The following is a 12,191-nucleotide window of genomic DNA, read 5'->3' as shown; positions in this document are numbered from 1 at the left end:
CCTTGCCCCATGGTGCTGGTACAATGAAAGAGTAGCACAACTAGAAAGCAGCATGTTTCTCCTAGTTCTAACTACTATGCATAGCAGAGCTCGGGTCTAAAGTAATGTAGTACTCTTTATTTACATATTTTAAAAAAAGGGAATATTTAAAATATGTTCCCCTCCTTCCCCGTTTGCATTGCCTATTGCTGAATGTTACTCCGTACACATCTCCTTGCCTGTATTAAACTCAAAAAGGGTTTAATTTCTATGACTTGCTCGACTGGTATATATGTAGCACAACTGTTAATAAAGGAATGCAATTGCCAAAAGAATTCTACAGTTACAGAAAATTAAAAAAAAAACAAACAAAACATTTAAGTGCTTTGCGTTAAAACTAAAAATAAAACTGATCTAGTTGCATCTTGTATTTGATTGTTGTATAATAAAATCTGTCTCTCTCTGAACAGACACCAAAATCAACGCCTGGAATTTCTAAGTGTAAAACAACCTAGAAATACACTCACCTCTCTTGAAACATTAGAATCAAATATAAGGTGTACACTACATCTATAGAAAAACACATGATTATAAAAAAGGGTATCATTTAAATTCAGCTTTACTTTTCAATGCAAATTAAACAATGAAATTGAAAATAAAGTTAGACAGTTCAGCTGATCCACATGCACTATGTTTTCCACTTTTTATTATTTTTCCTCAATACAGTTAATTTCTGTCTACAAAATGCTTCAATTTTTGTGTGGCAGCAGCAAAGTCATCATCAACCACAGGAAAAGAGTCACATAAGATTTACAAGAATCTGGCTAAAATGAGGAAAAAGTACAACTGACAAACTACACTGTAAAGGAAGGCAATCATTGCACATAATTCAAACAACATACATCAACACAGCACTGCAACTGCAGTCAAATTTATACTCAGTTAAATCAAACCATGAATAGAAAGAGGAGGGTACTTCAGCCATAGGCGATATACTTTTCAAAACAAAATCTGAAAACATGTAATGTTGATCAACTTGTGCAAAACTAATGAAGAACCAACATTTATTAACTACAAAAAAACCCCCTTCATTGGACAAAAATACATAAAACTCCATTTTCATTTTTTGGAAATTTATTATTTAAAAAGGCTGAATAAAATACCTGAAAAACTATTTCTTTCATCACACTACATATAATTTTAAAACAAAAATTATGGTAAACATCCAACAGCAAGTTGCAGCTCTTGAGAAAGGTTTTGCATTAGGTTCGATTTTTTAAAATCGGTATCTTTCACTCCCCAAGCTAAGGAATAATTTTAAAATGTTCAAAAATGTGGGTCATGTCACTGCAAATATGATAGATTTCAGCAAAGCATTTCAAGTGAAGCAAATGGGGTCTCTCTTTTTGGTGGTTAGTAACTGCATCTCAATAAGAGACGTGAATGTATTTCTTATAAGCTTAAAACAACTTTTTGTATGGATAATATACATCCTTTAAGTACTTCGACTTAAACTTCTAAAATTAAAGTTAAGTGTACATATATAAAATTCTTTTGAAAATTAAAAGTATTCTTCAGAAATATGTATAAATATAACAAATTACTATCTTGAATGATCTAGAAACAAATCTGAAAGTGTTGCAGTAATTTTAAAACGTAAAATCCTGACAAATGCCTTTTGTTAGATTCTATATTGTATATATTTAAATACACAATTTTTGATGAAGACACACATTCATTGGTTTATGTAATTTTCAGATGTACACATATAAGACTGTTCTAAGCTCTCCATATTGAATGTATGTGCTTATATACAAATAATGAACCTGAACTACAGAAACATGAAAATAAAAATTAACAATCAAAATACCAAGTCTGAATTAAAGTGCAGGAAAAAATTCAAGTTTAAAGTTCAGGTGAGATCAGTGCTACTTCTTAAGCAAAGGGAAAAAAAAGGAAAAAGGAAAAAAAGACTGCAAAAAAACCCCATCACCTTTGGATATAGCTTTCTAATGTGATCTGTCATGCAAGAAACACATAGCAGAACTATGTTTAAAGACAGACGAGTAATACAGTTATAAATTAATGTAATACTTCGTAAGTGTTCATTTTCCAAACAACAAATCTTTCAAGATGCCTGGGGTGTAACACTTTCAGACTTATTTGGAGTAGACACATATTTACACGAAACAACATTCAGAAGAAATAATAATTTGGCAGGATTCCTATGTTGAAGAAAATCTTCTTCAGTTTCAACGTAATTAAATGCGACAGTACATAAAAGACAAATAGCAGCAATTTCTCACACTTCCATCAAAAGATGAGAGAGGAAAGAGTTATAGAGTTCAGTTATATTTTGCTATTCTTCCAGATACAGAGTAGGAGGTTAAACAACTAAAATGCCAACCAAGAGGACAAATGTGATTCCCCTCTCTTTTCAGATAAATTCACTTTAGAGGGACTTGACCAATAACAGCAAATAAAAATGAGTATCATCATTTGCCTCAGTATCATCTCTTTGATGAGAAAAATGACAAAACTAATGTTTAAGATTGAAATGCAATTAGAAGAGTATGTGACTCATAACTAAGAACCATCTGTGAATTCATTTTTAAGAAATGAATGTTATGAACTTCAATTTTCAAACAAAAACACATAAGCAGCAGAAATAAATGTTAAAGAAATCGCATCAGATTCTTCAGTCCAAATAAACCAATATTTTTCCTGTGTTAGCACATACTTTCTCATTCCATTTAGTCTTCCTTTGCTTGCAGGTAGTTCTCTAATGCTTCTTTCTGGAAAAAGCAAGCAAGTTTCCCTCTCAAACCAGTGCCAGCTTTCATGGATCTGACATTATGACTTGTTGATAAGTACTTCTACTAGCACCTCTCCCAGAGATTGATCAAAATAATTCTCCAATAGATTCCTGTTGCTCTGAAATGCAGTCCATACCTCAATCAGGTTAGAGTATCAGCAACAGAAATATTTTGAAATTGGGGAGGAAGGAGAAAAATCGCACCTCTGATTTTAGAAATAAATTATCTAGTAATCTTGTTCTCTGCTTTCTGAACTGCAAGCAAACACAATATTACTTTAATATACAAGAGGCAAAATGATACCATAAAAATGTGTCACATGAAGTGCTAAAATGATGCAGGCCAAGTTATCATGTAGCTGGTGTTAAATTAAACCCCATATCTGTGGGGAAATAGTCAGAATTTAGAATGGTAACTTTTCTCTACATGCTGGACCACTTACAAAAACATATAAAAAGTCAGGGTTTTTATGTTGTGGTGCAGCACAGAACAATAGAATACACAGTACATCTCCCAGATGCAGACAACAGAACTTATTTATTGCCTTTTAGTTTATTCCTTTTCTCAATGAGATCAAATTAAGTTAACGTACACAAATCTAATTAATCAATATGAGTCACAAATTCTGAACATATTTGGGGGGATGAAACTGACAATTTTCTTTTTACTTTCTTGAAGAATCCATAATCCTTTATATTTTGTATCTCTCAAATAAGCAGCCATGTTTCCTGTAAACATTACTAAATTACATTTAACCATACCAACCAGTTTTACTCTGGGAATGCTTGAAGAAAAGTGCATAGCACACACATATAGAGTTAAGGTGCTAGGAGGAGTCAATTTTATTGATTCTTACAGGAACATTTCAAATACAACAGCTCTTACTTTCTAATTATTCCCCACTGTAAAATACAACCAGGCCTATTTCCAATTGGAGATTAAGAAAATGATTAGTTTAGTTTCTGAAATGCAAATACTTCTAAGAATCTCTCTTGCTCTCTCAATTTAAACTCTGGCCATCCCTACAGATATGGCTTTGGTGCAGCAATTATTAAATTGGCTCAGCTGCATGAATTTTTTGCCTGACCAAATTTAATTAATGGTCTGCCACTTCCTGAAACAAAGAACCTCTTAACTGGTCATTTTCGATATCAGCCCTATGTATAAGAAACACTAGTTTTATCAACTAAATCCAATTTTTAGGTAAGCATTCTTCAGTATTTGAAGGGACTATGATATAAACTTAGCAGCTCTACAAATAAGATTTGAGAAATCTGCTAGAAGACTAGACACTGATAGTTATAATTAGCATTAGATGCTTGCTGTAATCCATGCAACAGCATCTCCACTGAGTTTAAAAATGTTTGAAACCTGAGTCCAAGGTTGTTTGATTTGGTAGGAAAGAACTAAAGGGGCATATATATCTTAGCTGCAGGTTTTGCTTGAAACCAATCTCAGCAATTTTAATGGCTGTAAAGATACATTCTGTTAAACATTTATAAAAATTCACAGCATGAAGGAAACCTACAGCCAATTCCAAACATTTTACAAACTGAACCAATAATAATTTTTGGTGAAAAAAAATCCTATTTAGCTAAATGAAACAAGATAGGTAACAGACATTGAAGTATTCTCCTCATCACGATGAAGATGTTTTCACTTTCACATTGCACAGCCATAACACAAATGAAAACTCCCAGCATGACACACAGTTGAGTCATATTAGTCACTTGATATTTTTAATGCAAAATTATTTATCCTCTTGTTTTGCACTTGACAGAGTATGGTGTGAATACAAGAAAACTAGATCAGGGGTCCAAGAAGAGACTACGTAGAGGTCAACTATGTATACATTTTCAAGATGGACTTTTCAAACTTCCAGCTTCTCTGATAAAAAAATGGCAGCAAGAGTTTAACTCTTCTTCAACAACAACAACAATGACCAGTCTTAGGGAGGACAGGTGTAAGTCAGCTGTTAACAGTCCAATAAGACAAACAACTTTATTCCAGCTCTTGGACCCCTGATTTATTGCCTCCCCTCACAGGAGGGTGAAACACTGGCAGCAGTTACAATAGCACAAAAATTTGGCATATGAAATTTTAACACAGGATTGTTCCTGCATTGCCCCTGCCCATCTCACATGACATTTCTCCCCTTCATTCTACCTCTTTTCCATGCGTCTTTTATTACTTGCTCTATTCTCGAGCTCTCATTCAATCCACAGCTAAGACAAACACTCCAGTTTTTTGCCTCTCTCAGACATAATGCTCCTCAGTTAAAGCCATATGACTGAGGTAAAACAGGGTATATGACTTGTGCTACGAAACAACAGTATCCAATGGTGAATACTCCTCTTAACTCCATGGTCCTGAAGAAATTAAGTAAAAGACAAAATATTTTTTTCCTCAAAATAAAGTTAAATAGATGTATTTGGATGTGGGGTGTCAGAACTGGTACCACTTCTTGTCCTTGTACTTCAACATCATCTACAAATAAGCACAAAAAAGAAAAGAAAAGAAGGGAATCTATCAATACAGTTAATACTTCTATTTACTGATGCAATCAAATACAGACTAATTAATTCTTTATTTTACAGTCTTTTTTTTTTTTTTACAACAGCATCAGTGTCATGAATTTATTTACATGAATATGCTGAAGAATCGTGAGTGAGCAGAAAAATGCTGTTGTGATAACATTGCTAAGGGTATATTTGTTGCTGTTCTTCTGGCAGTAGAGAAGACAGACAGCAAGGTTCTGGGGCAGGTAGGAAGACAAAGAGACTTGGAAAAACAATGAAGGGGTAGGAAACTGTCTCTGGTGATTACCCAAGGTAAAAGAGCAAGAATTTCTGGAATTGTGAGTGTATAAATTGGGTCTACCTTGGTTTAAAGACCAGAGGACTCATGTACAATAGTGTTCACTATACATACATGAACAAATAAACAAATTACACTAAACATCTGACACCGTCACAGGAATTTCTTTTGCCAAAGAAAACTGACTTAAGGCCTCATACAGACATTCAGTTTCTCTTGGGGGAGTTGCTACTCTTCCAGTAGAAACCACAAGTGTACAAATGTTCAGGTGTTTTCTCCCAGGATAAAAATGGCCACTCCAGGAGAAAAATAACCTGAGAACAACCAGGCTTAAATCAGTCTCTGGAGAGTTTCTCCTGGTGAAGCAAATGTCTGTATGTGCCATGGCTTCTCTCAGAAGAGAACACAGTCTTCCAGCTTCTTCCCCTTCACCCCCAGAGACAGTGTCACTTGCTGGACTCTAGTGCTCCAGAACACTCCCCTTTCCTAATCCCAACATTGTGCTCAGGGAAATGCAGGCAGTGTTGGTCAGCCAAGCAGGTCTGCCCTATGCAATACTGCAATCTGTTGGCTAGGCAGACTAAAGAAGCCTACAGACATATTGAAACGTGTGCGCAAGTATCCCCCTTTGGCTGCAAAGTCAGAACTGCAAGCTCTGCACTTTTCAGGGTCTCAGCATTCAAATGTCTGTACACATGGCTTGGGGTAAGTTTCTCCCTCAGGTTATCTGAATATGTGTATGTAGCCTAAAAGTATCCATGAAAGTGTACCACATCAGCTATTTGTTAAACAACCAAGCTGTGCCTATGAGCAAGTCTGGTTATTTCAACAGAAATGTTACTTCTTATTACTTAAGATAAAAGTAAAGTTCTGTAGGAAAACAAAGGAAGTGTCAATTATTAACCATAAAGTTTCCCTGTTTGCAAGTGTTCTGTTTTTAGTGAAGGTAAGTCAGAAGTGTAATGTCCACATCTCTGTCAGCTTAAAGATCTAATAATACTCACCTCATGAGCATGTTTAGAGAAAGAATCAGCACTAGAAAGCATAGCTGCCGTTCTTTCTTCCAGGTCTCCCAGTTTCTGTCCTCTTTCGTCTAGTGCCAGCCGGGCTCGTGCTAGTTCACCAACAACACCAGATGCTGCTCCTTTAACACCTTCGATACCACCTGGCCCTGGGATATGCTGAGCAAGACTCCTTGATGCCTTTCCAGATGATGATTCTCCAACTTGACATATTCAAAGAACAAGATAACAAAACAAAAAAAAAAAACAACCCAGAAAAATAAAATTTCTTACCACGCGTTAATTTTTAAACCAGTGCCTAACTACCATATTTACCGCAAATCAAGACAACTCTAAATCTAAGACACACCACCCAAAATTAGATTCTAGACATGGAAAATATATGCATTTGTTATAAATTTTCCATGTTTAGAATATAGTTTGTGGAGGGTCATCTTAAATTTGTCCCTCCCCCACCACTGCTGCAGGCAAGCAGTGACACAGGAGTCTAGTGGCCTGATCCTTGCTCCCTGTCCCCCATGACCACTTGCCACCCTGGCTCCCAGCCTCCCTCCCCAGTGCCTGTGCAACCCTTGCCTGCCTGTACCCCCTGTTGCTTGACCCCACCCTCCCTGCACTGCTGTTGTCTTGCCTCCCTGAGTCCTACCCCTCCTGTCTGACTTCCCTGACATTTGCCCTGCACTGCACCTGTACCCCTGGCAACTGTCCCCCTCCACCACTTGCCCACACTTGTTTGGTCCTCTCTGCTGCTTGTCTCCCATTGCTTATCTTTCTTTTTCAAGCTCTGGCTCTTAACTGGGGCCCTGCTCTGGGCTGGGGTAAGGAGGACAGAGCACATGCTGCATCAGGCCCTGCTAGTAGTTCTTGGGGTGGTGGCAGCTTCAGCCCTGGCCCCAGAGCTGGGGCCACAGCTGTTGTTGTTGTGTGGCCAGGCTGGGGCCAGAGCCTATAAAGGAAGTTGCAATGAGAAGATAAGTGATAGGGGTGGGGAGCAAAGATGGAAGCAGGGTGGAGCAAATGTTTTAGGGGCAGGTGGTAGGTGAAAGGGGCAGTGACTGCAGCTCTGAATCCAACCAACACTGGGCTTAGAGTGGGAGCTGTAGCTGCAGCCATTGCCCCTCCCTCCACTTGGACTCAAATTAAATGAGGGGGTTCCTCCTATGGTAAGTGGGGGAAACCTCATTTTATATTTGAGTAAATATGCTACTTAATACCAATAAGCTCCAACTTCAAGATAAAAAAGTATGGTGGGTTTAATCCAGGATGCTCCTGTAATTAAATACGAATAAGCTTTCCCCAGTTTTTATACCCTATTGTCCAAAAAAGGCCATTAAACACACGTTACATGTTACTATAAAATTATGACACTTCTCATTAGTAAAATAAGTGCGATTAATTTTTGCTTGGGTAACTAAGGGCATTTATACCCATAATGTTTTTGTCCCACGATGTGCGGGAGATCTGTCACTTCAGAGCAGACTCGATTAATCAAGTCTGTTCCACACATGAGCTGAGGCGAACTGCGCTGGGCTGTGTGAAGTTGTATAAGCAGTGAAATGCATGTCAGTGTATAGAAAATGGCGGCAGTGCACTTTTGAACTAAAGCGCCTCCAATTTGTTTTAGTTCAAAAGCATGCCTTCATTTTCTCATGCTGCCATGCATTTAGCCACTTATACAACTGTAAGTGTCACAGTGTCAGGCACTTTTCAAAGTGTCTGGTGCTGCACTGCTTACATGTGCAAAAATGCCCTAAGTAACTAATGCCGGTTCTGCCTAGAAACAGTACTAATTGCTTATTATAAATGATGGCAATTTCATTAAACAGGTTTCTCCCCTAGTTCAAGTTTTGGGACTAAGTGACAAACTTTACTGGAATACTTATGTCAATAACAAGGGTATGAAGTAAAGTGATTTGTGGTCAAAGCAATGGTATTCACAAATTCCCAGTGTAGAGTAAGGTTGGCAAAATTTTGCTTAAGTCAGTACAATTTATTTCACTGGCAGGGAGGAATTGTGTGTGGGTGGGTGGGTGGGTAGAAAAGATCATTTTTGCTAGTACAACCTATCTCCAAAAGTAAAAGCACTTTGCTAGGATTGGATACCAGTGCACTTATACAAACAAAGAGCTCCCACTGAAAACTTGGCTCTAGTTTAAAAAACAAAATAACTATCAATAGCGTAAAAATCCTCATTGTAATTTCAAGAATGTATTTTTAAATTAAGTTTACATGCATTTTTATAGCAATCAGATTATTCATATTTCTGACTGAAATGAGTCACTGCATTGAGATTTTTCGATCGGATTCCATATTTTTGTACAGAACAATTTTCATGTTATTTATTAATATAAGAATTATATCACTAAGCACTTGCAGAAGGGAGAAACATTAATTTATTGTTTCATTTAGCTTATAGTCAGCACCTGTAATTGTAGTCACACTCTAGTTAAGACAGGTACACTGGAGATGATTTAGATGATTATGAAACTTTAATTTTTCAAACTGAAATCTGATATATTTATATTTAGTTTGGAAGTATTTTAGGAAATCAGGATTTTGAGGTAACACTGCGTATGTACACAGATTTTTCTAGTTTTGTGTGAGCTGAGTAATGAACACTCTTATCCAAATACAGTGGTTTTTGTAATACCATAAATGAGCTGCCAACATTCCATTAACACTACAAATGCACAAATGAGTGCAAGGTTCTCCCCAGAAGATGATCCTTAGAACATACTGAATATGTCCTATGCACATATGTGCATGCAATGTTGAGAGGAATTTCATTTCTAATGAATAGGTGCATGGGTAATGGCTTTTGATAGCACATAAAATGGAAGCGTAATACCCAAGCAAGCAAGCTCCTTGGTATAATTAGGAGTTTATGTAGGAGACAAATACTTGTCCCTCCAACTGAATGCTCACAGGATAGAACTTTCTAATTTTGTCTAGCAAGTGTCTATACATGAGTTTAGTTCTTTTAGTTAAAAAACTAAAATACCATATATACTATGCAGTAAAACACTAGGCAGATTGAAAAAAAAGCAGTGAATTTAAGGCTGTGAAAAGCACCATTTTGTTTTGATTTCTGTTTTGCTGTTTCGAAGGGACAGTGTTTTGTTTCGCTGTTTTGAAGCGCTGTTCTGCTTCGTTTCATCGAAACTGTTTTGCTGTTTCAGTGTGTTTCAACATTTTGCTCATAGGCTATAATGGGGAATCATGGAAAAGACTATAACTTTGTTATTTCTTGCCTCATTCAGATGAAAATTGCAGGGATGGTAGCCCTTTCTGAGGGCATGAAGCCTGCTAAGTTTCAAGGAGATAGGTGCAGGGGTTTCTGGGAAACTGCACCTCAAACTGTTCAAAGCAAAACTCGTGTCACTTGCCGCCAGCAGCAGCCTGTTGTCATCCCTCACGCAGATCTGGGGGCCCACACCCACCAGGAGGGCTGTGGGGCTGTGCTGGACTTTTCTGGGGGCACATGGACCCCCAGATCTGCGCATGACCGCAGGCTGCTGCTGCCAGCTGGGACCAGTGTTGGACACAGCCTGTGCCAAGGACTGGGAAGACTGGTGCTGCCGTTGGCCCCAACTGGCAGCAGGAGCCTGCTGTCATTCTGTGTGCAGATCCAGGGGTCTGCTTCCCCTGGGAGGGCTGCAGGGCTGTGCCAGACTCCTCCTGGGGGGTATCTGCATGTGGGATGACAGCCGGCTGCCACTGCTGGCTGAGGGCAGCACCAGAACTGAGTTCCTCCCAGCACTCGACACAGGTGGACAGACTCAGGTGCTGGCACTGGGCCCAGCTGGCAGCGGCAGCATGTTGTCAGGTCCCCCAGTCTGTGTGCAGGATGACAGAATGCTGCTGCTGCTGCCGGCTGGGGCCAACGCCAGCACCTGAGTCTGCCTGGTGCAGCCAGTGATGAGCGCTGGGAAGAAGCAAGTTCTGGCACTGCCCTCAGCTGGTGGTGGCAGCCTGCTGTCATCCCACATGCAGATCTGGGGACCTGCACCCCCGGGAGAAGTCTGGCACAGCCGTGCAGTCCTCCTGGGGGTTGCTGGCCCCCAGATCTGTTCATGGGATAACAGCAGGCTGGTGCTGCTGGCTGGGGCCAGTGGCAGCACTAGTCTTCCCGGCACTTGGCACAGGCTGTGCCCAGTGCTGGTCCTGGCCGGCAGTGGCAGCCTGCATCATCTGGGGACCTGTGCCCCCCTGGAACAGCTGGAACATTCCCTCAGCTCCCAGTTCAATTCCCCATGTCCCATTTCGATTCCCCAGCCCCCTGATCACTTCCTCCAGCTCCTCCTGGGTGACGTGGGCCCCTGGATCTGCAAGCTGAGTTACAGCAGGCTGCCACTACAGTTTCAGCGGCATCCTGCTGAAACCCTGCATGCACATGCAGGGGCCTATGCCCTATGGGAAAAGCTGTGGAAATGATCAAAGAGCTGGGGGACGTGATCAGAGAGCTGGAGAACTGAACAGGGAGCTAGTCAATATCAGATTAGTCCTTCCCCCTTCTTCCCCCTCCCTCTCCTTAGTTTCTGTTTAGTTGCACCAAGCCTGACTTTGAATCTCAAAACATTTTGAAATGTTTTGAGTGCCCTCATTTTGTTGAAAAGCTGTGTTGAAGCCTTTTGTTTCATTTTGATTTCACTGTTTCAAGCTTGAAACACGTCAAAACAGCTTTGAAACGAAGCACTTGTCAAAATTTTACACAGTCCTAGTAAAAATAATCATGCAGTTACCAGAAGAGTTACTAGTGACCGAGATCTTCTCCTTGTATCGACTATGTACCTATTTTCACTATGTGTAGGCTCATGCTTAGAGCCTTTGATCAGCTACTTTTTGCCACTGCACAGGGAACTCTCACCCCACCCCTACATGTGCCTCTTACATAGTGGTGCTCTTTCCTGATTTTCTCAACTACTTAACTGGATGCTGACGTTTTTTGATCTGCTCTCTTTGTGGCCAGTTCTGTGATACAAGAAATCCATTCATAGCCTTGGCTTATCTAGAAGGTTTTATCCTGTGGAAAGGAACTCTTTCCCACACCTCCCTAGTTTGAGCACCATGAGGCACAGATATTTTGCAACTGGTCTACAGTACATACTTTTACCAACAGAATACTATTTCTGCTGGCAAAACAGTATCCATCCATACTCTTAACTTCCTTTAATACTGTAACACTTTTCTTTATACTCACAGAATAACATGAACTTTGCAGTTGACAGTTTATGTAGATGCACAGAAACTTCTGAACCATAACAGCTGACATTAGGGCCTCCCAGGAGGCCTTGCACATCCTGCTGGAACAACTACCATAGTGGAGCCATGAGATTCCAACAGGGGCCACTCAGAACCACCAGAATGCATGTATATGTGCACATCATCTAGCACCTTGTTCGTGGCAGCAGAAACCTTAATTAATGTTCTTTTAATGTACATTTTACATAAAATACTTAAATATTTTTATGTAACTACATTGCTTTTCTTGTGTGGAATTACTGCAGAGTAGTAACAATAACAACAACAACATAATAATTAAAAAAAAAAATCATCT

At 39.3% G+C, this 12,191-nt stretch overlaps 1 protein-coding gene across 5 annotated transcripts in view; it reads right to left on the bottom strand.

Moving 5' to 3' along the window:
• Window positions 1-312: 312 nt before the first annotated feature.
• STXBP5 (syntaxin binding protein 5) overlaps window positions 313-12,191 on the bottom strand; it is a 207,713-nt gene continuing 195,834 nt past the window's right edge. For all 5 annotated transcript variants that reach the window (XM_090041024.1, XM_090041030.1, XM_090041038.1 and 2 more), the window contains 2 exons: window positions 6,617-6,837; window positions 313-5,282 (listed from right to left, as the gene is read on the bottom strand). In XM_090041024.1, coding sequence (XP_089897150.1) covers window positions 5,241-5,282; window positions 6,617-6,837 — 263 coding nt within the window. In that variant the 3' untranslated portion in view covers window positions 313-5,240. The remainder of the gene's footprint in view (window positions 5,283-6,616; window positions 6,838-12,191) is intronic.

Source organism: Crocodylus siamensis, chromosome 1 (genome assembly GCF_052110815.1).
Source record: "Crocodylus siamensis isolate JL-2025a chromosome 1, ASM5211081v1, whole genome shotgun sequence".
NCBI lineage: Eukaryota > Metazoa > Chordata > Crocodylia > Crocodylidae > Crocodylus > Crocodylus siamensis.
Note: the sequence above shows the minus strand (reverse complement) of the source record. Positions and strands in the feature narration are given on the sequence as shown.